Below are 27,851 nucleotides of genomic sequence, written 5' to 3'. Positions count from 1 at the left end.
AGAACAGGAGAAGCTAAATGCAATCATGAAAGGTTAAGAAGTAGAGGGGGTTTTCAGGGGCGAGTTGTAGGAAGGGGGCAGGTGGACAGTAACCACAATGGAGAAGCTTTGAACTCCAACGCTCAGTTCAGCTCAACCCCCACTCTGCCCACTCTCACGACTCCCTCCGGCGGTCCTCCATATGCTTTATTGCTAAGTGACACTTAGCTCCGTTATCTCCTCTTCTGATGCATCTGTTGGGTGCTTCTCATACTCAGCTCTGCTTTCATCTCTTTGCATCTAAACACATTGTTTCCTCTTGCTCTAGTGCCAGGGTGGAAGGGAGCCATCCCACACGGACGCACATTTGGACTGGCAGGGAATGAATGATTGGCAGCGGGCATCCCTGTCAGGACTTTGGCATGCGGCAGAGTAGAAACCCTGCGCTAATGAATGCCATCTACACCTACCAGATGTGCCACCGGGTGACATGCCAGATTCTTTACATAATGCAATTCGGCTGGACACGGAACTGCTGGGCGGGATAAACAGCTAGGGTAGTTATGATCGGGGAATAAGGGGGTGGGGCGCTAACTCTATTTTTAAGAAATCGCCACTTCCCTTTCCCTTCCGTTCCCCCCCCCCCCAAAAAAAAACCTTGTCTTCCCATTTTCTAATCACCTCCATTCACGCTGGATTAGGTCAGCTGCTGAACGCTTTTCCCATATGCCAAAAATGAAAGGAGGATTTGGAGGCTTTTGATGCCTCTGCTCTTTCAGAAGGGTTTGTGCCAGTGTCTGTCCCTACCTTCCCACCCCCTCACAACCGCTTTCTCTTTCCTTAAACAGTTCTGTTTGCCCCACCCCATTCCCCTTTTCCTCGCTCAGTTGAACTGAATTTTAAATCAAAGTTTAAGAGAAAACGAATCAGTTACTGAACTAAATCTGAAATAAAAAAGAATATGGAAACCTATCTCCCACCCTTTTCTTCTCCATGACCATTTCTTCCCCTTTTACATTTAAGTCAAAAGTGAGCAAAGGTTCTAATAAAGTTTCCACATCCCATCCCTTAGGTCGAACTCCCTCTGGTTTGGACTTTCCTCTTCTGCCCTCCATCGGAAACAGGAGAATATTTACCTCCAGAGAAATATTATTTTCCAGGCTCTTACTAAATAAAAGACTAATCTATGAGGGCCAAGACTATCAATTCTGCCGAGGGAGCAGAGCATTTTCGGGCGTGGAAAGGCTTGGGGGAGGCTGCTTTGTTCTGGGGAGAGGAGCGGGGTACAGACATAAGAGGAAGAAAATGGGAACTCTTACACACTGACTCTGCGTGTGAGCTAATCTGATCGGCCACCATCCAGCCTCCCCTTCACTCACCTGGCCGAGGGGAAGGGAAGAAGTGTAATAGGTATATTGACCCCATTCTTTCTTTTCTGAATGATCCAGGTCATTTGTACTAGAGGCCAAAAGGTTAGGAGAACAGGCCTCTTCTTCCCTATCTAATATCCCACCTGGATATCCTGCTTTAAGATTGTACATACATAGGTCCAGGGATACACACGCGCACACTGGCACAACCGGGTGCGCGCTCACACAGGCACCCCCCCTCCCAATCTCAAACACACACACACGCGCGCACACACACACACACACACACACACACACACACACACACTGACCCTTTCTAAGTAGCTCACCACATTGGGCAAATCCCTTCCGAAGCCCTTTGAAGCCCGCTCCTGCTTCTTTACTTCTCGTTTCTCCAGATCTAGAACCCGAGCTAACTACAGGCCCTTTTTCTTTCTCCCCCACTCTTCAGCCAGTCCGTTCTGGAGGCTCCAGATGGCGGCTTCTCTAGCTCGGCTGCGGGCCCCCAAGACGCCGCCCGGCAGCAGCCGCCAGTTGCTCCCTCCCAGCTGCTGCAGAAGAGGCAGAGGGGGCCAGGCTCTCGGGAGCAGAGAAAGGAGCAGGCGCTGGTGGAGGCTGCTGCTAGCCGGAGAAGGCAACTGAAAGGGGAGGATGCAACGAGCACCCCTAGGGTAAGAAGGAAGGCTGCCTGTAGGCTGGGGAAAGAGGAAAAAAAGGGAGAGAGGAGAAGGGGAGTGTAACCTTTCTGGGTCACTTCGGCACGCAAGTCCCCGGGGTCAGTTGAAGTATTTAGTCCAACTGGGGAGCTGTGGAGTAGAAACAAAGGTACCAGAAGGGGGCGCATTCCAAACTAGGCAAAGGGCTTTTTCCTCAGGACAACAGTATCAGTGCAGCACTACCCCCATCCCCACCCCCACTTCACTACCAGTATCCATAAGGCATCTAGTATGGAATACGCATTCATTTCCTTATCTCTCTCCCTTACTTGTTCTATTATTTCCCCCCTTATTATGTCTTTTCATCTTTTCTATCCTCCCAATTCTTCCTTCTTTTCCTCTCCTCTCCTCTTTTTACTTTCCTTTCTTCCTCTCTCTTTTCTTCCCTCATTTCATTCCTTCCTTCCTCCCCTTTTCCAGTCTTTCCTATCTTCTTTCCTACCTCCCTACTTTCCTCCATTCTTTCCTCCCTCCCTCCCTCCCTTCTTTCATCCTTCCCTCCCTTTTTTACTCCTTTTCCTTTAATTCTTTTCTCCTATTCATCCTTCCTTGCATTCTAGTTTTCTTTCTTCCCTTACTTCTTCCTTCTCTTCTTTCTTTCCTTCATTCCTTGCCCTAGATATTCTCTTCGTTCCCCCTCCATCCCTATTCAATCTTCTTTAAAAAAAAAAAAAACAAACGAGCCACACAAAAACTTATATTCTTCTCTTCTTCCCCACAACAAACCAGAGAGTTTCCAACGACTGTCTGTTGGAGGATGGTTGTGGCTGTCTATACCCGATGTTTCACTTCTTTCTCCTCTCTCCTCTCCTCCTCCCGCCCCCAGCAACAGGCACCTGAGTAACAAGAAGTCCTATCTAGGGAAACTGCTGCTAATGGAATCCCCCAGAAAAAACTACAAAACTTTTCATTTTAAAACTGTTCTGAGGAGTGGCTTCATTTTTGTCCATCATTTGGCATTGCGCTTGTTATGTTGAATAAGCGATAAATTCCCCGTGCCTCATGTCCCATCCAGTGTATCTTTCTGGTCTTACAGAGGTGCACTTGAGGAAGTGAAGTAAATCGGTGCCTTTCCCCCACTGTAAAATACAAAAGAGTATTCATAATACTCTCTCTGTGTCTCTCTGTGTATTTCTCTCTCTCTCTCTCTCTCTCTCTCTCTCTCTCTCTCTCTCTCTCTCTCTCTCTCTCGCTGTCTCTCCCTCTGTCTCTCTGTTCCTGTCTCTGTCTGTCACACACACACACACACACACACACACACACACACACACACAGACACTCCACCGCCCCTACTGAAAGGCCCAAAGCTAGCTTCTCCTCTACCGTAAACAGGCATGCAACAAAGACAAGCATCGAGATTGTAATAAGATCGCAGTCAATGAAGACTGAATGTCCTGAAAATACCTTGGACGTCTCTGGACTATTTGATCCCTACTAGCATCAACATAATGTCCAGATTTTAAACCAAACTCCTGTCTGGTCTGCCACGTGCTGCTCGATGCAAGTTTCAAAGCCACCGGGACTAGTTCAGCAAGGACCCACCCTAAATCCCCTAATCTACATGATTCACAATGGAGAGTGAATACCAAATGGGTCCCTGCGTCTGTCTGCCTCTTAATCCTTAACGAATTGTGAAGAGCAGCATTAGGCAATGCTCATATTAATCCCATGCGTGAGCAAATGCGATTTCTGACCTAGTACATTCATTTTCTGGCTATTTCCATAGGAGTTTGGACTCGTTAGAGTAATGTTCAAAGGCAGAAGGAAAACCGTGATAAGGAAGATGTGGCACATTTGTGCAATTTGATGAGAAATCTTCTGTTATGGAATCAAATAATTCAGTCAGAGAGGGTACAATTCTTGACCTCGTGGAGGGGGTTGAGGTGCCAGGTTAGGAGGTGCCAAGAGCTGCTCAAGGGGAGAGGGAGAAAGGATGGAGAGACTCTTTCTCCTCCAACACATCAGACATCTAGAAGACTCTAAATTTTTCACAGTCATCATTTCAAAAGCTTCGGGGGAAATTGGCCTAATTTGGGGGCTGGCGGGCAGTGGAGCTTCTTGGTTGCCTTGGCAAGGCCTGAGATGGCCCACCCACCTTGAGGAAGAAGCCCAGGCTTCCAGCTTTCTGCCTGCCCTGGGTAATGCCCAATGATCAACAAGGGGCTGTTTATCGCACTTGAGATTTCATTATCGTGTCATTAACTTAATCATTTCTTCTTTTTATTCAAAACAGTCTTCCTGTCCCTCATAATCGTAATTTGCGCCATTGCTTTTTATTTTTATTAATTAGGGGACTGAAAAGGATAACCGAGGCTCAGGACAATAAATTAGCTCTCTGAACAAATGAAGAGCCAGACTTATTTAAGGAATGTTTGCATGATTTGAGGATACTACGTACGGAGAGGGAGGCAAAAAGACGCTTTGATAAAGTATCTGTCCAGCATCGGGCATAGCGGCCAGGACATTAGTCTGATCTTAGGATCGCCAGGAGTCAATACAAGCAAGAGTCAGTCTCTGGTTATCAAATACTGTTTTCTGTAGTCTTATTTTGTCGTGCTCTCCCCACCCCCAGCCCCACCCCAGAAAAGAACAATAACAACAACAACAACAACAAATCCTCAAAACCCTTCTCCGGCTTGAATTAGTTAGCAGACTAGATCCCCGGTCTCTGAAGGTTAGGTTTTCAAGCCAATAATTAGGCAGGATTCACATCAGTATCCCTATTTCTGTTTGAGCCTCTGTCTCCCTACCAAAAGGAAAAGGCGCAACCCCCTTCAGTGGTCCGCCACACTGGCAAAGGGGGAAAGAAAGATTCTGCAACTGCTTGACTCCTTGAAATCGATCAAGTCTCCAGACTGTGAATACAGAACACTTTGCCCCTCTCCATAGTTTTGCCTCAACCTCTTTATCTTTCAATTGAAAACCAATTAAAGGTTTCTATAAATCTGCTAGCACCTCTTTTATCTGGAGACCTCTGATGCATGCTATATTACCCTTCAGACGCCTCTTCCTTTTTTTGTTTTACAATTGTTGTATCAATATAATGCTTCCTTTCTTTCCCTGTCTCTATAGATACAGATACACAAGGCAAGCTAAAGGGTCCAAGCGCTATTCAAAGCTTCTCATTTGTCCTGCAGCCCTAACAGTAGCGCCCTTTCTCTTCTGGCTGCTTTTCCCTGCTTCGGGAGCAGCAGTCATGGCAGAAGCAGATGGCTACTGATTGGGCGAGCTTTGTGGCCTTAATGCTGAATACTTTATGGAAAAGGGCTTTATCATGCTTCGTTGGGCAGAGGAACAACGGGAAGAGATTTATGGCGAGTAAAAATAAATCTTTTTGAAAGTTGCAACTCCTTCCCACTTGTCAACTTTGCCCAGTACTGTAACTCTGAGGAAAAGATTTCTGTTTATCCAATAATATGCAATGGGAGAGTTGAAAGAACATGGAGTAAAAGAAGCAAAGTAAAATATTCTTCCAAATTTAACTTTGGAAATAGGGATTTATAGTCATGAATCAAGGGTGGGTTTTTTTGGGGGGAAGGGGAGTGACAAGCTAGACTTCCTATTTGCACAGAAGAATTATCCTGATGAAAATAATACAATATAACTCTATTGGCATTGTACTTTCTAGAAATGAAAACAAATGCCACTTACAGCCCAATGAGGGGGAAGTGAAATGGAAAATACATTTAAGCTATCCATTTTTGAATTGGTGTATGCAGAGTAACCCGAAATATCAGTATGGGGCTTAGTATTATTCTTCATCTATAGTTTGAGCCACCAATAGAAATTTCCTTAACTTTACTCCTTCATTAATGGTCCTTTCCTTTCAATAGTGCTCTTCTCCTCCCTCCTAAAAAAAAAAAAAAAAATCTCTTACCTTTACTTCTAAATCTTTAGTTCCATGGCAACTGCCACAAATTGCACCTCTATCATCAATAGACTTCCCCAGCATTTCCTGACTCACTAGAGTACCTGCTGTGTTTCTAAAAACTTGGCAGTGGTTGAGAAATTTTAGCAGCTATGTACCTACACCTACACACACTCATGTACATATCCACATAGAAACACATACACATTAAGAGATACACAACTATACATACATACATGCATATTTATATGTATGTGTATCAATCCATAGACACAAAAGAACACATGTTTAGGTTCACAACCTCTTTTCTCCACTCCACCCCTAACTTCCCCCTCAAAAAAAAAAAAAAAAAAAAAAAAAAAACTAAACTAATTCATCTATGAGTTTTCTGTATTTTTTCTCATCCTTCCTCTCCCACTCACCACTTCTTCTTAAACCTCAAAATTACATACTTAACTCCTTGCCCTCATCTCTATGGCTCTCTAATTCCAGTCCATTTGACCCTTCTTCCAGAATAGGTTGAGATGACAGATTGGAGACACAAGTGTGGTTTCCAAAAATCACACATAAATCTCCCCTCATTCCTCCCTCCCCTACCATTCCCTACTCTTCACCCTGATTTGAAAGTGTCCTTTGTCCCATGCTTCTCTCAGGAGAGGAGCAAAAGCAAAGAATGTGAGGGATGAGCTAGAAAGAAAAGGGAAAATGGAATCCTATTATTTTATCTCTGTTCTATGGAATTTCCCAGAGAGAAACAGAGAGAGAGAGAACAGGTTCCCCATCCTGGACAGAGGAAGACTTTTCTTTACTATACTGTAGACAGAATGACAATATTTGGGTTAGATCTAACTTCTGGAACAAAGTTAGTTTTCATTTCTCTCCAAAACTAGTCTTTTTTTCTTCGGGTTAGATCTAACTTCTGGAACAAAGTTAGTTTTCATTTCTCTCCAAAACTAGTCTTTTTTCTTCTTATTGTTGTTGTCATTTACTGCAAGCAATGTTGACCATGACTAAGTATATTCCATAATATCTTGGAAATTTGGAAAGACTAGACAAAAATGAAAAATGTCCTTAAAGTACTTCAAAAAAGTAGATTAAGCAATGGCACAGAAAAATTCCTTCAGCTAATTATCCTCCACTTGACTTCTCCAGGGTGTCAGACTGTTTAGAGGATAAATGGAGAAGGGAGGTTCAGTTAAGAAGTCAGAACAAGAAAAGTCAAACCCACTTCTTTATCCTTCAGTTTTCAGCTTATATCTTCTCTTGTTAATTAGTTGTCCAATTTCTCTCTTCATTGAAAATTTCCAATCCCATTACTGCTTAAATCCACCTGCTTTGTCTACACAGACTCTGTCTATAAAACAGGAACCACCAGAGGAAAAAAAAACAGGAACCACTATTTTTTTCATTATCTTTATACTCATTCAGTCCAGTGTTTCCATCAAAAAAATAGATTTTGAACTTTTAAAAAATGAGATTGTGAGTTTATTTCATGTCATTCTTATCCTCCTACCACAAAGTCTAGCTATTGGTTCATTTCTGGCTTTCCTGAAATCTCTGCCTAGGAAAGTTTTGTTTATCCAGGAAGTGCTCCAGTTGCTTTGTTTTATGTTGTTTTTCATTTTGAAGATGATTCCTTAGGAAAGGGTGCAAGCCAAGGTCTTGTTTTCATTAGCATCATCTTCCAATTAACCAAACTTTTACCTGCTTAGTTACATAGATTCCTTATGAAATCTACATATATTGGCTTAATTTTGGTACATACCAAGGAAGATACTTTATAGATTGTAAAACTACCTCAGGCTGCTGATTGGGGCTGAAGAACATTGGTTCTAACCCCATCCTTTCCCCAAAGAGAAAAGGTTTGACAGCATTCCACCAGATCAACACTTGGAATCATGTGCTAGTCCAATTAAGATTTGAACATTAAAGTCCTCCTGTGTCCCCCAAAGAGAAAATATCACCTAGGACCTTTAAACTTGGTATTGGCTCTTATCAAAAAAGTAAAAGAGAAAATAAAATTCTCTGGCCTCAGAAAAATAAATAATTCTTCAAAACTCTCTCCCATAGCTCCTCTCTTCTCATTCTACCTCAGATTTGCCTGGTAAATACATTTAGATTCAGGGAATCTAAATTCTGGGTTAGCTGAAATCCCACAGCTGAGCCATAGTATAGGATTAAAAGAAATTGGTTCTTTTCAGAAAGGGGGTATGACAAGTATGGCAGAATTAAAGACCATTTTTTTTTCTGTTGTGGGGGAGAGGGTGAGACAAGCAAAGTTTATTGGCATTGGGGTTCATTATTAACTGAGACATAAATATATCTGTACCTTAAGTTTGGGCATTTTTACTGACCTTAACCAGGGCACCACGAGGATTGGAGATGGGGGAGATGGGGATAATTGTGAGAAAATAATTAGTAGAAGTCACTCCCAGGTTCCAAGCTACAATTAGAATCAACTTTTTAAGTTACTTTTCTCAAGAATGAAGGTGCTAATTTTCTGGGCAAAAGTCTCTGCCATAAGCAAAAGAAAGCCAAGAAATGAAAGGTATCAGTAGATACATTGACTGGCCCAGAATCCATATAAATCTTGTTCCAGGACACAGAGTCATCTGGCCTCACACGTTCATATGACAACATAATCAGTCCCATTTCTCATGACTTTGGCACTGGCAATGTGATGTTTTTCAGGCCTCCTTTGACAATGATCATGCTTGTGTGTTTGGCAAGGATGTCTTAATGAGCTGTATGCTCTCCATGATGTCCAGCATCAGCCAAAGGGTCTTATATGAATGGAAAACCATATCTCCAAGAAAGCCATCTTAGAGATGGATTTAGCCCTGGGAAAGTTGTTCCTCTGTGTTCATTAATATAAACACACTCAGGATTATTGATTTCCTTCTCCAATTATGGAATTAGCTTCAATATTGTCCATCTCACCCTATCTGTATTTTGCTCCAGAAGAACTGCTCCAGAAATGATATCAGTCAGCCCTCAAACTTTTAGCAACTGTCATTGGGAACAAGCAGGTTTGCAATCCTAATAATACCATTTACCTCAGGTATTACCCTTTCAATATAAATTCACCCTGATATTGGAGTGCCACAGATTTGATCAGATCTTCCTATACCTGCCTCTATGGGGCAAGAGAGTGGTCTTCTATATAATGGCCTTCAATTTTCAGTAGTTGCTGCCTTGATGTGCTGAGTCAGGTAGCAAATGGTCTCTAACACTAGAGTTAATTAGTTTCAAAATAGAGCTCAAAAAGATGGTGCAGCCATTTGGTTGCTCTTGGCTCTCATTCAGGTGTATGTGGTTCTTCTTCTCCCCTAGAGGTTCTTCTTCTCAATCTTAGAGCAGAGGTCAGACACAAAAATATCATGACAATCTTGTTGTTTGTCCTTCATTCTCAAAGAGGACCATGACATCAGGGAGGTAATACCATGACATGCAAGTGAATTGGATGTAAGTGAGGGAGAGTTTTGTAAGGTCACCTGCCTTATTCTCCCCACCTCTCCCAGTAATCTGGATCCAGTGACCAGATATAGATCAGGATGACTGGAGATGGCCCTGGATGAAATAGGAAACGTTGGGCTTTTTGAGATAAGGTGAACAGGTTTGACTAAGGCCACACACATTTAGTGATTATGACTGGAAATTGAGGCACAGTAATGTCTTCTTTCACTTAGTCAAAAAAAAAAAAATCATCATCTAGGTGTATTTAAAGTTGTAGCCCTAGACCTGCATAATCCTAGGGCAGTGCTGAGGCCTGAGTGATTTAGGAAAGCAGCCAGAACTTCCCAGATAGCCAAGTTTTGGGGGTATGTTTTTTTGTGGTGGTGTTTTCCTACTCAACTTGAAAGGTTACTAGAGTAAAATAGTTTTAAATATGCAAGCCCCAGTGACTGTTCCAACAGTCACTTAGGCTGTTACATAGAAGTGAGTAGATGTTAACACTCAAAGAACTAAGACCTGAAGTTTATGAGTCAGAATCTATATAAGTTCTTTTGTGTTTTACAATTTTAGCTCTGTGTGTGTGTTGCGCGTATGAGACAGACACACACATACACATACACACAGAGACAGAGACAGAGAGAAAGAGATTATACTTTTGTAGAAAATGTATATAATTTTTTGTCCCTCCCTTGCTAACTTAGTTTTAAATATGTGGCATATGACTAACTGATTATCTCCAAATTCCATACAAATGAGTTTACCAAGTGGCTTTCAGGAATAGGACATAGGGATTGGACCTGGGATTTAGTTAGCATTGGTGACTCCCAAAGAAGAAAATTCACACTAATTCAGGGGTTTTTCTAAAGAAGTGTGAGGTTAAATGAATAGCTCTGTCACATGGCCAATATATAGATATATACACATCTATCTATATTTATATTTTTAAAGGAAAGAACGTAGCTTCTTTTGACTCAACTCTCCAACCACTGCACCATATTCAATAGAATCTAGTTGTCATAATAATCCTTGAATAACAATAATAACAAATTCCTACCAGGTAAAAAAATCATTGTGCTATTTGCTGGGCATACTGAAATTCCACATACAGTTGGAAGAATGGGGAGAGAGGAAATATAGTAGATACCTGACTCAATCTTTTAAGGAAACAGGAAGAACTTTTTTTTTTTCTTATCAATGAATTTCCCTAATTTTTGACAGTTTTTTGGAAGCTTTCAGCATATAAATATTTCCTCTAAAAGAAGAGACTGAGAGAAACAGTGACTGAGTGTTCATCCTCTAATAGTCAGTCCTAACCCTATAAGTATTTTGGTTCATTTCTTTCACAGCAGGCTCTTATTTCACTCCACTTTCTTTTGTTAGATGTACTAAGCAGCTTTGTAGAATGCCACTTATCCCATGTTAGTAACACCTCCAGAAAATTTACTTTAGAGTGTTCATTATGTAGTAGGAAGCACTTATCCCACCAAAGGAAAGCTGGAGTCTAAGAATACAAAGAGAAACCTATTTTTAGGAATATCTTATAGTAATAGAAGTCCTACCTTGATAAATCTTTTTCCCTGCTTATAATATCCAAACCCTTCCATAATAATTTACAGGACAAACTTATATGTCACAAGTTCTTCTTAGAGAGACATATTTATAGTCACATATATTGTCATAGTCACAAGAAGGCAAAATAATAGTCTTGAGAGTTCCTCAGTACCAAAAGATGGCTATATCTGGACATTCCACCAATAGCTCTACCCACTCTTGGGCTGCTTTCTAGGACAATGGAAACCTCTAAATAAATAGGTAAAATGTGTTTCTGAGGCTTTTCTTATCCATACAATCTAATGGATTCTTTTAACTTCAGAATGAGTTTTCAAGAACTCTCTCTCTCTCTCTCTCTCTCTCCTCTCTCTCTCTCTCTCTCTGTGTGTGTGTGTGTGTGTGTGTGTGTGTGTGTGTGTGTGTATTCTTGGATATTTTATGGCTTACTACAGAGAACTTCCCCTTTCCTTATTCACAGCATCAAATAATTTGTCATAAAGAACCATAGTGGACATTTGTATGTCCACTTTTTATTGTGAGTAAGCTATCAGTGATTTTAAACTAAGTCCTATATCTTTTGTCAAAGCTCACCTTTCCTCCTGATTTGTTATTGTATTTCATGTTTAAACAATTCGAATTTGCCATCCACTTTCCCCTAAGGATATGAATAAATCAAATCTCAGAAAGAACAAATAATTTGACCATGGTCACATACCTAGCAAATACCAGGAGTGAGATCTTATCCCCCAATCCTTCCAGATTTCAGAGTTAGTATAATTGCTCTATCCTATACAGCCATTCACCTCTGTTGACACATTTAATTACCTCCTACTGACATTCCCAGCTCACATCTATATCTCCTTTTCATTTCTTGATAGCCTGATGCTGGAGTTGTTTGACAGGTTATTTTTTTAATCATCCTTCCTTTTTGAAAAGCATAAACAAACAAACAACAGCAACAACAACAAAGCCCTGAACTATGCAGTCCATGAAATTCATGCAGCTGTTAATCATGAAGGGTGCTTTGCAAACACTCAATCAGTTTAATGTAAAAATATGAGCACTTTTAAAGCCATAGGTAATTCTGTTTAGGATTAAATGTAAATCTCATTCCAAGTCTCTCAGGTGGAGAAGGAATTGGTCTCTATTTTGGTTACTAATTGCTGTCCTCAACACTTTCTTCCCTCTCCTCAATCCCCAAGCCTTTTATTTTTCACAATTACTATTATCATTCTTCAAATGTCTTTCTCTTGGGAGTGGAGGGTATTCAAGCAGGGATCCCAGAGACTTTTTCCAAGAACAGAAGTCACACAGCTATGTGCCCTCTACTTAGATCCCTTCTCCTAAAAGAGAAAAGCTTTCTTAAAACTCTTTAGCAGCAGTGTTTAACATTGTATAATTCCAAGATTCATAGCACTTCTAAATTGAGTATAGGAAATAATCACAAATGTTAACTTGTTTCTCAGTGTATATATAGAAAGAAATCCCTTGACTTGGATTATGTGTGCTCCTTGGAGTAAACAATCTAAAGTCAATGATTGCTTCCTTTCATTACCTCATCCTTAAGAATGAGACAGAAGACACTCAACTTGATTCCTAGGAAGACTGTTTTTTCCAGAGGGTCAATATGGAAAAATTTGCCATGCTAGGTGTGATCAGCCCTTTCTTTTCATTCTCCATGCTACATTCCTTTGTTACATGCAGAACTGTGAGGCTTATCAGAGCAAGAAAGAATAAGAGATTCACTTCTGCTGAGTGACCTTCTACATTTTATTCTTACTATTGAAAAAAAAGTGATGAAGAAGGCTGGAAAACACTCTATCCAGAAGAATTTTCCAATCTGATATTTATTTTACTACTATGTTTTAAATGAAGGATAGAGAGCTCTTGTTTGCTGCCTGAGAAAAGGGCTCTACACTGGTGATTTGAAAGGGATCATCCCTCTGTTCAGCAGAGGCCTGGGAGCAGTGGGAGATGAGAGAACAAATAGTAACATTAGCCTACAAATTCTGCATTCATTTATTCATGCATCCATTCATTCCTTCAATAGACATTTATCAATAGGCTACTATTTGCAAGGTACTATACTAGGTGCTAGGAATGGAAATATGAAAAATGAAAAAAATTCTTTAAGAAACATGTAAATTGATATGTTTAATTGAAAGGGAAGAAGTAAACAATCATTGATTAAACTCCTACTATATACAAGGTACACAATCTTGTTTGATCCTCATAATAACTCTAAAAGGTAGCTGCTATAGTTCTCATTTTATAGTTGATGAGAATGAGGCAGATAGTAGTTAATTGACTTGCTCAGAGTCACATAGCTATTAAGTGTGCAAGCCCAAATATAAGCTCAAATCTTCCTTACTCCAGGCTCAGGGTTTTATCTTCTGTGTTACTGATGCCCCAGTACCAAAGCAGTAGAAAGAATAGAGAAAAACCTTATAAAAGTGGCACTTAAGATAGTTGTTGAAGGAAGCTCAAGATTCCAAATGAGGAAGGTGAGAAGGGAATATATTCCAAGATATAAAGGCATCCTGAGCAAAAGAAAAAAGACAGGAAATGAAATTTAATGGAAAAGGAACTGGCAAATAGACCCATTTGGCTAAAAATACAGTGATAAAGGGTATAAGGCTTAATGTGCATTAAGTCTGGAAACATAGTTTAAAGGCAGATTGAGACAGATGCTTATAGACAGATAGTGAATGGGGTGGAGAATGGAAATTTGCTTCAGGAATACAACTTTTTTTTCTCTCTGACAGTGGTGTGGAGAATAGAGGGAAGAGATTGGAGTCAAAAGACAAGACTAACTAGGAAATCTATTTAAATAATCCATTTAAGAGGTGATGAAGGCCTAGGTTAAGGTCACAGGGGAACTAGAGAGAAATGGGTTGCAGGAATGAATTGGAAGGATGCTATGAAAATAGAATTGATGAGTATTCCAGGATATAAACCTATATGACTAAAAGAATTGGGAAGTTAGAAAAGAGGTAGGTTTGAAATAAAGATGTTAATTTCTATTTTGGATGCAATGAGTTTGAGGTATCCAATAGACAGTACATAGGATCAGAGATTTAAAAAGTCATGAACTTCAACTCTTTCATTTTACAGATGAGAAAACTTTAGACCAGAATTTTTAAATAATTTGACCAAGGTCACAGAAGATAGTAAATGGCATTACTAATGTCAGAGATAGGATGTGAGTCAAAATCTCCAAAAGGGGGAATCTAGAATATTTTTCATTCTCTCTCTCTCTCTTTCTCTTTCTCTCTAAATCTGAATTTATAAAGTGCATGAGAAAGATGCTATGCTTGTGTTTTAACACTGCTTTTGAGAAAATAATGCTGTGATTTACAGATTTTAATTGGGACATTTCTTCTTAAGAGTCTGTTATTAACAAAATCCACAAAAGGTGAATTTCCAGGCAGCAGCAGCTACAAGGGACTTCTTCACTTGGCATCAATCTTCTTGATTTCTCATGGGAAAAATATTGGAATTTTAACTCCTTAACTCCTTAAAATTTACATTTTAATTTTAGATTCAATGTTTTAGAACTGGAGGGAAATAGTCATATAGTCAAATACGCTCATTTTCTTCATGAAGAAACCAAGGCCCACAAAAGTAAAAAATAACTGACCCCAGTTTATACATATTACATAAGAAAGAAGCAGCAGTCATGATTTAAACCTAGGGTTTCTGCTTCCATAGCCATTACTCTTTGCATTTCATCTATCTTCTTTTTTAGATTTCATAAAATCTTACCCAAAAGTGTTAAGCAACCCCCTAAAAAAAGACAAAGGTGAACTTCAGTCTGAAACAGTAAAATGTGCTCATATTTTAGTCCCACTTCATCTCTTAAGCTTCACTGAATAAGATCTGACACATGCCACAGGTTTTGAATTAAGACCTCAACCTTTCCTCCTCTGATTCACTTCATCAAAGGAGTCCAGTGGCTTAGTCAGATTGGTCACCTCTTATAGACTGATAGGAGATGTTTCTGGAGTAAACTTTCCTTCCTAAGTATTTCTACATAGTCCACACAATCCTCTCATCTTTTTCTTCATCCATATCAAAGAGTCTGATCAAGTTTATTCCTGAAAATGTGCCTCATCCCATTAGTTCCAATGAAGGCAAACAACTTGTCATTTATTGTCAAAGCTAAAAGCACAATCTGAATTCTCTTTCTCTTTCTTTCCTCTTACAATTGCTCCTTTCTCACATCTGCCTCAGTCAGGAAAGGAAAAGGCATAAAGTAAGCTCCATCTTCCTTCTACCTTCCTTTCTCATTCCTTCCAGGTTGCTTCTGGAAAAGAAATCCAAATCCTTTGGAACCCAACCCCTTATTTGTAAGGTGCATAGGTGAACCAAGAGGGAAGGATGTTTGGGAGAGGAGCACAATTTCCTTCTTCAGCCTAAGCATCCTGTGGGATTTCTTATGAAGATCATCGAACAAGAGTTCATCTTTCTCTAAACATGACTAAAATTTCTCTTCCCCACTATTTATCTCAGCTGAGCATACAGATTCTTACTCAAATCGTTCTAAAACAGTTTTCCTTACTTTACCTTTCCCTTCTACTACATCTTCTCCTTGCCCTCCCCCCCCCACTTCTTTTTCCCTCTTCTCCTACTTCTTTGTCCCACTTCCGTAGATTTTTTTTTCATCAACTTATCTTTTCTACTCATCCTTTCCAAAAGAAGGCAGTAGAAGTAGAATACTCACTTATCTTTTCAATAGCTGGGGAAAGCTTTACAGAAATGCTCACGGGGAATATCCCTCATCCTTCTTCATTGTTATCCCTTTAACGTTTTAATTGGAAATAAAATATCAGGGAAAAGAACCCCAAATATATGCATAAACCTATTGTTCCGTGAGAATTAGATGAAACTATTGACTGAGGTATGCTTTATAGTCGCTTTTGAAGCTGAATAAATGCACATAAATGTCTTAACAGTGCTTTTAGTATCAGTGAATTTCTATAATTAATAATGTCAGAGCAATTTCAAGTTGGTTTATGTACCGTGCTGTCCCTTAAATTTTGAGAGAAATAAAAATAATTTGTAGATTTTCGTCCCCCCATCCCATTAATGATATTCATTTAGACAATTTATACCACAAAGCAAGAACTGTGCCATTTGAAATACTGAAAATCTTTCAGGCAGAAATTACTGTTTAAATTTTACATACTCCCATATTTTAATGTTATGTCAATCTCCTTAATTCAGGTGACAAGTTTGGTGGAATTGGATAAAATGAGTGTTGAAAGTCTACTTAACTCTATTCAAACTGCTATAGTGAAGCAGGGGAGAATATTTGGTTTGTAAAGGACAGAATACATTTTTATTTTCCTCCATGATATTCTAAGTTATAGCTTCCCCAAGTTTTTTGTTTGGAAGGAGAAAGAGAAAGGAAATAGCTGGCATGCATTTCCCCATTGAATTAGCAAAAATAAATTAAAAAGACAAAAACTCATAACCTTTCTGCACTTTGTTCAAGTTAAAGAACATGTACATATGGGGCATATTTGAAACATGTAATTGACTGACTTGCTAAAGAAAAGACAAGGAAGTCTCATTACTAAAAGTTTACATTAATTATCTTCTTCCTTAAGAAGCTTCACTCTGCACTTAATAGTATTCATTGGAGGCATTTTCAAGAATTTATAAAGGGAATCATTAGAAAATATGCCACCTTGATTTGTATTCCCTCTCCTCCCCTTCCCTCCCCCCGCCCCCCAGAAAGTCTAACTTCCAACTCATGGTAACTAGGATGCAGTTCTTAATATTTTTGGCACTAAAATAAAAATCAGTGAAATTTGGGACAAACACTACATCTTCCTTTAACCCACCTGCAATTTCCTGTAAGAGCTTCTGTTGATGTCTGTGAGACTTCTTTCCCAATTTTCTCTTTTTTCTCAACTTGCTTCTCTTCCTCACTATTTTATTATCTACCTGTTTGTCTTAATATTTCTGCTCAGCCCTAAAAATTTTCCTGGATTTTCTGCTAAGATCCTTTAAAATATTACTTTTTTTTTTCTTACTTCTCTTTCTATTAACCCCTCACTCCATATTAGTTTGGGTAAGAGAGTGCTTTTAATGATTTGTCCCCCTTCTGTTTGCTCTTCTGGTTTCTTGATATTAAATGAATGTTAATAGTGCAAATGTAAGGAGAAAACACATCTTTCAAATAAATGCAAATTAAAATTGTATTATTGTTATTTGTATTAATTTTGTATTCTCTGCCTCTCAGGGATTTGACAGGAAAACTCTTTGAAAACCTTTCATTACAATATAGATAAAGGAGATTTGGTCAACACATCTCCCTGGGATGTGTCCTGATAAATTCAATGAGAAACTATGGGGTGGGGTATGTGAATTACTAACTATTTTTAATTTCTCGTTAGCAAAGGCAACTGAAAAGGATGGACATACTATGTGTGTCCATGTGGTGGGATTGAAGACATGGATGATGAATAAAGAAGAATGTGGATTTTTCAAGGAGTTTTAGAAAGCTTTCTTTAGAGGGGAGGAAATTTAAAACTTTAGGGAAAGTGTCCTCTGTGCTGCTCTCTCTGTTTTTGCCACTTTCAGTTTTGTGACTCAAATGAAACAGAATGACTTCAGAATCCTTCCTTCTAGTAGAGAAGCTTCCCAGCTCAGTTCCCCTGCAGCACAAAGATGCCGTCTGATCAGAATTACTCCTGACCTTGGTGAACGGATGACTGAGGAGGAAAAAAGATATGGAAAACAAGGAAAAGGGGGCAAAAGAAAGTGAGAGTAACTAATGATCTCTTTTCTATCATATTCTATCAGTTCCTTCATTTCTCTTCAACAAAAATACTTATTTCTTTTCATTCAAGAGGAGATGATTTTAATGCCATTCTGACCCAGAAAACTGGCCATGTGTTCAGCTTCAGAAAGAGTTCTATCTATGCTAGAGATGAGGGACTGAAGTAGCGCCCAATACAAATCTTTCTCTTAAATGCTATTCAGCTTTCTATCCCTCTCTTTATTTGAAACTCCATCTTTTTATCTATGTATATCTATATCTGTCTATCTACCTACCTACCTTCCTATCTATCTATTTACAATTTGATGTATCTATACAGTGCATACATTTTATTGACTTCAATAACAATGGGATCCATCTATCCTTATTTCCACCCACCCCCCTCCCAACAATTATAGGGCAATTCAAAACTTAGTCTGACTAAATAGATACGTATTTTGTCCTTAAGCTCTCAGCCTAATTCAAATGATTTAGAAATCTGCTAGTACCTGGTTAATTTGAACCTAAGATTTCTGCTAGGTTAGAATTTTATAATGGATTTTTTTTGGATAGGGTTATAAATTTGATAGAATGAAGTATAGTATTTGGTCCTCTGAAATTGTATGGATAAATGCTGTATGTTTTCTTGATTTTTGGCCATGAGCACAATACTAAAGGAAACACCAACTTTGGGACAACCAAGTAGCCTATTTTCCTTTAGTAGAAGACTGGAAAACAGAAAGCTTTCAGACCCTCTCCATTAAAGTAAAAATATAATGAAAGACAGATTCTAGCAGTTCACTTTAAGGCTCTTCCAGCACCCATATTAGCACCCCCAAGCTTTATAACATAATGTTGAAAGGAATATCTATAGGAGGATCTAGAAATGCTCTTGAGATTTCCAAGGTAACTCCTTTTCAAGAATTCAAGGGCCTGAAGAAGTAAAGCAGCTTGTAAGCCTTTGAATGAAACTTCTTCCACTCACTACATACTTTCAAAGCACAAACTCCATACTCTTTCAGGAATCCCCAGTTTCACATCTCTGGGGGAATCTCTGGATGGATGTTAGGCACTGGGGATGGTGGTAAGGTATGGCTGGTGCTAATAAACTGAACATTTCTTCACTCACTTTGAGATCTCTTATTCTATGCACCCAGAGAAGAAGAATAGTGTTCCTGTAAGTCCTGTTGTTTCCCACTACCCCATCCCTTCAAAGCTTCACGAATTGTTCATTCCCCCCCCCCCCCAAGTTCTCTGGAATAACCCAGTTCCTTTCCTATTCTATCATCACCGAGTCTGGCACAGAGGTCCGATGGCCATGGAAAAGTTGACTGTGTTTTTAAAAAAGTTGATTTTCCCCTCTGAAAATTCGGGGCAGTGGGTGTCTGAGAAATCATGAGGGAAGAAGCTAGCGTTGTTCCTATTCCCATCCCCAAACTCTAAGGTTAGTTAGTCTTTAGTCAATGATTTGGGAGCAATTTGGGACTAACCCAACTCACCCATTCCCTTTCCCTGTCCATCACCCGTCACCGACTGTTTGAGATCCTCCCTTAGTAGTGCTCTCATCAACTGTGCTCCCTAAGTGCTAATGGGAACACAATAAATTACTGAAACTTTCGATCCCCCCTCCTTATCATCATCATCATTATTATTAATTTGTGATAGTATTGGTGGAGAGGGTTATTTCTTATAAAATTAATTTATTTTTCTCTCTTTCTTTCCCTTTCCTCTCCTCCCCACCCTATCCCCAAATGACGAAATATTCGGAAAAGATGAAATAAAATCTAAGCTCGCATAAGAGGCTTTTCGACTCTTGCAGGGAAGTGTTGGACCTCCAGGTAGCTAGCAGAGCTGGGAGGCAGAAAGAGGAAAGGGGACAACCACAGGGATAGTGGCGCCGAGTAAAGAGTTAAAGGGAGGGGACACGGGCTGTCACGCGTCATTGGGCAGATTATGTGCAGCAAACAAAAAGTGTGTGTCTGTGTGCCAGTCAGTCACTGCATCGGGTCCATCTGTACAACTCTCACTCTCTCTCTCTCTCTCTCTCTCTCTCTCTCTCTCTCTCTCTCTCTCTCTCTCTCTCTCTCTCTTTCTCTCTCCTTTCTCCTTTTCTTTTTTCCTTCTCCTTTCTACCTTCCTCTCTCTCCCCTTCTCTTTACAAGACACACAGGACAGGAAAACCAACGTCTCCTGACATGGAAATACAATAGACACTTAGGGGTAGGGGAGGAGAGAGTCGATTTTATCCTTTTCTGGTATCCTTGGTTTGGGAATTATATTCTGACCTTATTCCTGGTAAGTCCATTTACATTGGTAGTGGTTGTTGATAATTCTGTGTATTGGAGGGGGGAATGGGGACGAGGGGACACAACGGGAGTGGGTGGGGGAAGTATTTTTTTCTTCCCAATTTCAAGCGCTGTGGGGTGGGGATGAGCTGGGAACCTACAATACCAGTACGTTATATACAAAAGGGAGAAAGGGGAAAGAAGCGGTTCGCTACCGAGGTGGTGATTTGGCAACCGTCAGACAATGCCAGGGCTGATGGAAGAGAAGGGATGGAACCCGATCGTCTTGGAGCGGTTGGCTTTCTCTGAATGGATCTGGTTCTCAGAAAGGGATTCCGAAAAGGGGGAGAAAGAGAGAGATCAGAGCGGAGCACGATTTTGAGATCTTAATTCATCAGTAGCGTAAGGAAGAGTAAGGGATCTGGAAGATTGGCGAACCGGCGGGCAGACAAGCCCTTGGTTCTTCTTTACTCTCTTCAGCATCCCTATCAGCGGGTTATTGTGTTGATTCCGAGCTTGGGGCTTGGCGGGCGGACAGCGTGATGATTACCCCGGGTGTTCTGGGGACCCTTTCCCCGTATTGTTAGGTAAAACTGCATTTTAATGACTGCGTCCCTGCTGTTGCCCGAAGTGACGGGGCGACCTCCAGCACAATGAAAGGCTTCTGGGAATGGGACTTGTTAAAAAGAGAGAAAAATTCGAGGTTAAAACGTTGAATTGAAACAAAATGAAAGAAGAGAATGGAAGTGGGGTTTTTAAAGAATAAGATAAGTTGTGGAGGTTTTTTTTTTTTTTTTTTAATTACATTAATTTGTAACCAGATCTCAAAAAGCCACAGAGAAATGAGGGAGGAAAGAGCTATTGTCCATAAAAAAGGAACTTTCTCTTTTAAGAGTTCTCCCTAAATTTTTCTGGGCATAGTAAAGCAAAAGTAAAAGGAAGTAAATCAAATCAAACTTTCAATCATGCTATAAATTATGGAGGGGGGGGGGGGAGAGAATCTATCTCAAAACCAAATTGTGAGGTTAATTGGTTAATGAATATTAAGAGGAAATGTACATTAATAATATTAATTCCTAATCGGTGGTTTCCTCTGGAGATAATTAGCCCCCATATCTTCTGCTACTGACATTACAGGTATTATCCCTGAGATAATAATTAAGAAAATGCCAGGTCCGAGAAACCTAAGAATCACCCAGCATGATAGTTAATACACCCAACATTATTCCAATGGTTCTTTACGATTCAAAACTATCTTTTTTTTTTTCCCCCATTGGTCAATGATCTCAACATTTCCCTTTTTATCTTATTTTATTTTGACGAGTTCAAAGAGAGGAGGGAGAAATGTTCATTTATGACAGCTTAATAGAGAGCTCTCCATCAGTGACTGATTTAGAAGCTCCTAAAGATTTAACAGCTGGAGAGCCCACCCTTAAGAGCACAACCAACGAAGAGATAGCCTGAGCCCCCCACTCCTACCCTCGCACATCTTTCAAAAAAATTTAAAAAGTGTCCTGTCTGGGGAAGTGAGCATTCACAACTCATTGCACAAATTGTATTCCTAAACTGGGACACTTTATGCTTGTCTTGTACCTGCACACTTCACAAGTCACATTTGACTGAATCTATCCCCTTGTATAACAAGGTAACTGGGATTCACCCTCATCCATAAATAAGCGTGTCGAGGTAAAAATAATTACCTCTGCTTGCTGCTTTTAATTAAAGTCTCGGAGGGAAAGTGCTGGATTATGGTAATGAGCAGACATACGTTCCCTCTTGTAGACTAGAGCTAAAGGTTAGCTGACATGAAATCAGTGACATTGACAGTCCACTTGAAATCCATTTGCCATGCTCTTCTGTCACAGCCTGTTCTCTAACTCTGGTTCTCTTTTTGGAAGAGAGAGATTGGGTCTATGGCTCCAAAGCACAATAAGGACCGAAGGAATAAGCTTGCCCTCAACCACTAGAAGTTTCTTTTAATTTGAGAAAATCAATAACCTGTATTAAAATCACGTTATTCTCCTCTTATCCTCAACTTTACCTTCCTTTTCTTCGTTTAGATTAACGTAATTATGACTTTTTCATTCTATGTCCCCTCCCCAACATCGCTTTGCTCCCCCAACCCTACTGCTTTGCGGCTTCAGTTCACATCCTGAAAATACAAAAGCTCATTTTAAGGCTCATTTTACTTGAAAACACCAAAATATAACAAGCTCCACTCAAAGGAAATCCTTCATTTTATTTTTTAAACAACAGCACCATAAAAATAAGAGTAGAATCAAATTCTTAGATTTAAGAATAACCAGTACATTAGTTCCCGTAGATAACTTTGTGTAACTTTTTTCCCCCCTCCTGCTGTGCATGTCAGTCTTAAGCGATGGAGGATACCGGTGTCCAAAGGGGTGTCTGGGATGGAGATGCCAAGGCTGTTCAGCAGTGTTTGACTGATATTTTTACCAGCGTTTACACCACCTGCGACATTCCAGAAAATGCGATATTCGGTCCCTGCGTCCTAAGCCACACTTCCTTGTACGACAGTATCGCCTTTATAGCTCTTAAGTCCACAGATAAGAGAACAGTTCCTTATATATTCCGGGTAAGATTTGATTGCTGTTTGATGAGTGTATTGCCAATGAATTGTTAAGAAAGGGTTAAGGAAAGATTTATACCCGTGCCCCTCCCTTAACATATCAACTCAGCGGGGCTTACAGTAAGTAGCAGTGTCTATCGGTCCTAAAGTGAAATATTCTTCACTTTCCTCCTACCTCCCTATCAGCTGAAAAGTGCTGATAATATAAGGGCTAGTGGTTTCCTGTATTTGGAATATCCAACAACTGGTTTAATTCTCCATTTCATTTTGTCTGTAGAATTGGCTTATGAATTATTTTTATTGTTAAAAGATTTCTCACATGCTAGGACCATTTGTACAATAATTCTTTTTATCTTCCATTTGGTAACTTCTAAAGTGTCTTTTTACTCTTAAATGCACCCTCTCTCCTCCCACACACACCCTTCACCCTAATGCTTGACAGGAGATGGAACTGATTTTAAAAGGTTTGGGTGTTGCAGACTTAAAAACATTTTCCCAACAACAGACAAATTTGGAAGTTATGAGAGTTAGGGATGGAAGGAATCTTCCTAAGCTTTTTGGCCAACTTTTCTTTTTATAGTTGAGGAAAGTTAGAACCGTATTGTGGTTTTCCTTCTTTATTCAGGGAGTTGATTGTGAACTGAGTTTCTGGATCCTGATCTTAGGGCCTAGGCCTAACCTAGACCTATCTCTTTACTAAACAAAATATAAATCGAAGAAGTTGAAGGAGGAAAGAAACTAATTTAATTTGCACAAAAATCCTAAACATCAAAAACAGGTTAATTTTTTGAAGTAAAATTGATTATGCAATATTTAAGTTAAAGGCTTTTGTCCAATACAACAAAGCAATATCCTAAAGATGTATTTGGGAGATACATTTACTGAAATTGCTCATCATGCTTTCTGTGAGAAACAAAAATATGTTTGGGTGAGGGTTTGGGTCAAACGTTTGTGAGATGAGGGGCAGGGTGTACTTTCAGCGCATCGGACCTAGGATGAGAGGCTGGAGGGGAAGAGATTGGATGTTGGCTAACTCCTCTTGGTTACTTTTAATGCAGGTGGACACTTCAGCAGCAAATGGGTCCTCAGAAGGTCTAATGTGGCTTCGTCTGGTTCAGTCAGCTAGAGATAAAGAAGAGCAGAACCTAGAAGCCTACATAAAAAATGGACAATTATTTTACCGATCCCTCCGAAGGATTGCCAAAGACGAGGAGTTGCTTGTCTGGTATGGGAAAGACCTGACTGATCTTCTTTTGCTCTGCTCCTCTAGATCGCACAGCAAAATGAATGGTAGGTTGTCAGTTTGTTTAAATCATTGTCCCCTTTGGAGGCTTGGGGGAGGAAACCGTAGGCGGGAGGTGGCCCATCAACCTCGGAACTCACTTCAGACTACTGGCCCACGACTTCTGAAGTGAAAGTTTTATTTATTTATTTATTGGAAGAGCTGCTGTAGGTCCCTAGTGCGAAGTAGCCCCGAATGAAACTAGGCTGCTGGTGAGAAGGATTAGCTGTGACGTAGACATTGTAATTTAATTGATTGATTTATTACAAGTTAGAAAACAAAAGTTAGGCTGGAATTGGTGTAGTCTGATTAGTTTATAGACCTTACTCTTGAGAAACTTATAAAAGACAGACGATTTTATGCAACGATTAGGACTGACAGGCGTGGGGTGACAAGAATAACAGTTTCTGTCTGTGTGTGTACTGTGTGTCTGCTTGCTACAGGGTCTCCCCCTTACACATGCCTGGACTGCAGCCAACGTTTCCAGTTCGAGTTCCCCTACGTGGCGCACCTGCGCTTCCGCTGCCCCAAGAGACTACACAGCGCTGACACCGGCTCCCACAATGAGCAGCAGGACGGCGGAGGCTGCACAAAAGAACACGGCGGAGGAGGTGGAGGCTGCGGCGATAGTGGTGGAGGAGGAGGCGGTGGTGGCAGCGTGGCCAAGGACCAACAGCAGCCGGAGGCTACTTTGGGACCTGGACCCAAATATTGCAAACCACCCACCATTCCCATCCACCACTACCAGGCATCCCAGGACAGCAACAACACCTCGACGCCGGGCGCGGGAAGCGGCGTCAAACCGTCTACGGATTTTCACAACCTTGCACGAGAGCTGGAAAACTCCCGTGGGGGCCGCAGTTGCTCTCCTCCCCGAAGTCTAAGCAGCCGAGTCAACAGCAGCGGCAGCGGCCACCAGGAGGTGGAGCTGAGCCCAAACAGCAACGCCACCTGCGCTCTACACCCCGCCACGCCGAGTGGGGGGAGCGGGAGTGGTGGCGGTGGGAGCGGCGGCGGCGGCGGCAGCAAATCGAAAAGAAAATACCCAGAAGAGCTGGAGGAGGGCAGCCGTGGAGTGGTATTGGTGGGGGGCCGAGGCCGCTTTATTGAGCGGCCCCAACCGGCTTCCAAGGAGGACCTGGTGTGCACTCCTCAGCAACAGTATCGCACGACGGGTAGTTACTTCAGTCTAGAAGAAAACGGCCGTCTCTTCGCCCCACCTAGTCCGGAGACGGGCGAGGCCAAGCGCAGCGCCTTCGTGGAGGTGAAAAAGGCCTCGAGGATCGTCGGCGGAACCTCGGGGCTCCTGCAGGAAGAAGAGGAGGTAGCTGACGGAGCTACAAGCGCGGGAGAGGACAAGGATCTTGGCGCTGGGGCAGGCGGCTTAGCCAGCAATACTTCTTCCCCCGCATCTTCTTCCTCCTCATCTTCACCGTCGGGCCCGGAGAAACTCCTGGGAGCTCGACCCGGGGGCCCGTTGTCCGCTCGTCTGGAGGGAGCCAGCCCGGCCCGGGGCAGCGCCTTCACTACCGTGCCACAGCTCGGAGGCAGCGGGAGCGCGGGAAATGGAGGATCAGGCGCCAGCGCTGGGACCGGGCAGGGCGCAGTGCCCGACGAACGCAAAAGCGCCTTTTCGCAGCCCGCGCGAACCTTCTCCCAAATGCCTCCCCTAGTTTTGGGCCAGAAGCTCGGTTCGTTGGAGCCATGCCATCCTGGGGACGGCGTGGGCCCCACCAGACTGTACCCTGCAGACCCTCTGGCAGTGAAACTTCAGAGCGCTGCTGCGGACCTGAATGGGGCCTGCGCGCCGCTGCAGAATGGAGGCGGCCTTCCCAAACAGAGCCCCTTTTTATACGCCACCACCTTCTGGCCCAAGAGTTCAGCGGCCGCGGCCGCAGCAGCGGCGGCCGCAGCCGGACCCCTGCAGTTGCAGCTGCCTTCGGCGCTCACGCTGCTGCCTCCATCCTTCACGTCTCTCTGCCTGCCAGCACAGAACTGGTGCGCCAAGTGCAACGCCTCCTTCCGCATGACTTCCGACCTGGTGTACCATATGCGGTCACACCACAAAAAGGAGTATGCGATGGAACCTTTGGTGAAGAGAAGGCGAGAGGAGAAACTCAAGTGCCCCATTTGCAATGAATCCTTCAGGGAGCGCCACCACTTATCCAGGCACATGACCTCGCATAATTGAAATGGAATGGAAGAACCAGTCAGTCAGCGGGATCTCTACGCACAGGAAGAAAATCAGCTGCAGGAATGAAACTCACCCCCTACATTTTCTGCCTCACCTCTTTCCCAACACACTCCCACACACGCACACAGTGTAGGGCAAAAGGGCCACCAAATGGGACTTAGAGACATGATTTACCATTCCGATGTTTACTTGCACAAAGCCACACCCGCAAATATACATCTGAGTCAGAAAGGGTAGTGGGTTTTTATTCGGGGGTTTGTTTTGTTTTTGTGGATTTTTTTAATGCACGCATTTTCACTCCCCCAAAATACATTTTTAAAAATGTCATATATTGCAACATATTGATGCATTTGTCATACGTTTCTACTTAAATTATTAAGCACTTACACAATTTAGATGTAATAATTATATGGAAGGGCAAATTTTTATTTTAGATATGAAGTGCACAAAGAAGAATGCAAGGCTTCTGCATTACGCGATTACAGTTTGTGTTCTCACAAAGCAAACAAGCAAAAACTAATTTGAAAAATGGGGAGGGGGGGATTGGTTTAAGTTTCCAGGGGAAAGTGCATGTGTCATGAAATAGTTACAGGACTTCCATGAAGAATGTCATCGATTCTGTAAATATGTATTTCCTTTTAATACAAAGTGTAATTTTGTGCCAGTGAAACGAAGTATGCATAGTTATGTGTTTCTTTTCCCCCCTTCCAAAGATTTATCAAACTTTATAGTTTATCTCGGTATGTTGGATGCTTTGACAATAAATGACTATTTTCTTCAAAGCATTTGAGTGTGGCTAAGACTTTTGGAAAGTGTGTCTGTTCTTTTTGTGGCGTCTGGTTACTGAGATTTAAGAAGGTAAAATGTGCACATTCCTTACAGTTGCAGTTTAGAGTGGATGAGGAAGTAGAAAAGAACCAGCGAAAACAAAGAATAAAATCCGGGAATAAAGGAAGTTGCACTTTCCCTCACCAATAACAAAGTGTTAAGTGGCGGCAATGGAATCAACTGTGTGGAGACAGGTAGACAGTCCTATCAGAAGATCGTTTGGAAAAATCTTTTGCTATTATATTGGGTTTATGTTTTAAAGATTTGCCATTTGTGGGAACAGATAATTTATCCCGGAAGGTCACCTTTCTTACTCCTCACAATGTAATTAGCTTCTTTCCTACTCGTTGTAGACAAACAATTTATAGGGCTGAATCCATCAAATGCAATGATTTCTCTCTCTTTCCCCCAACCCTACATCCCTCAACTAAGAACCTTCACCAAAAAAACCATGATTAGGCGCTAGATCCGGCGCGATAAGCCTGGATTTGAAAGCAATATCCATGTTGAAAAGTCCCCTCATTTCTTACAAAGGAAATGAAAGAAGCTGACTGTAAGACTAGTAATAATAATAATAATAATAATAAAGTGTTGGCATTTCACACGGTTTCCGTACCTTTGAATTGATTTTTACTGATTCTGGTTTCGTCCTTTCACTTCTACAAGATTTTTTTTTTTTTCTGGGATTGGTAATGTCTCTTGAAATGCCTTGTGCTTCTACTTTCCCCCAAAGAACCAGACACAGAAGAATTACCTTCAAAAGGATTTTAATATATAATCTCTTTAAGCCATCACAAAGCTGTGAGATAAGTAAGTGCTTACCTTCTTCCTCCCATAAAATGAAATTGGTCCAAATGGCTACTAAGTTTGCAGTTCTAAATAGGATCTCCATTTTACAGATGACAATTAATGTACAGAGAGACTTGCCCATGGGCAAGTGTCAGAGGTGAGATTTAAGCCTCT

At 41.2% G+C, this 27,851-nt stretch overlaps 1 protein-coding gene across 2 annotated transcripts; it reads left to right on the top strand.

Annotated features, from left to right (window-relative positions):
• Window positions 1–1,657: 1,657 nt before the first annotated feature.
• On the top strand, window positions 1,658–26,842 carry PRDM8 (PR/SET domain 8). Of its 2 annotated transcripts, none has more exons than XM_051964762.1 (4): window positions 1,658–2,020; window positions 22,363–22,590; window positions 23,643–23,874; window positions 24,310–26,842. In XM_051964762.1, exons 2-4 carry the CDS (start codon window positions 22,372–22,374, stop codon window positions 26,055–26,057), a joined length of 2,199 nt encoding a protein of 732 aa, XP_051820722.1. In that variant the 5' UTR covers window positions 1,658–2,020; window positions 22,363–22,371; the 3' UTR covers window positions 26,058–26,842. The 2 variants fall into 2 exon arrangements, with proteins under 2 accessions (XP_051820722.1, XP_051820721.1); XM_051964761.1 differs by lacking the exon at window positions 1,658–2,020 and adding an exon at window positions 19,803–20,004.
• Window positions 26,843–27,851: the final 1,009 nt, after the last annotated feature.

The sequence above is a fragment of the Antechinus flavipes genome, chromosome 6 (genome assembly GCF_016432865.1).
Source record: "Antechinus flavipes isolate AdamAnt ecotype Samford, QLD, Australia chromosome 6, AdamAnt_v2, whole genome shotgun sequence".
Lineage (NCBI taxonomy): Eukaryota > Metazoa > Chordata > Mammalia > Dasyuromorphia > Dasyuridae > Antechinus > Antechinus flavipes.
This window is presented reverse-complemented; position numbering and strand designations above follow the sequence as displayed.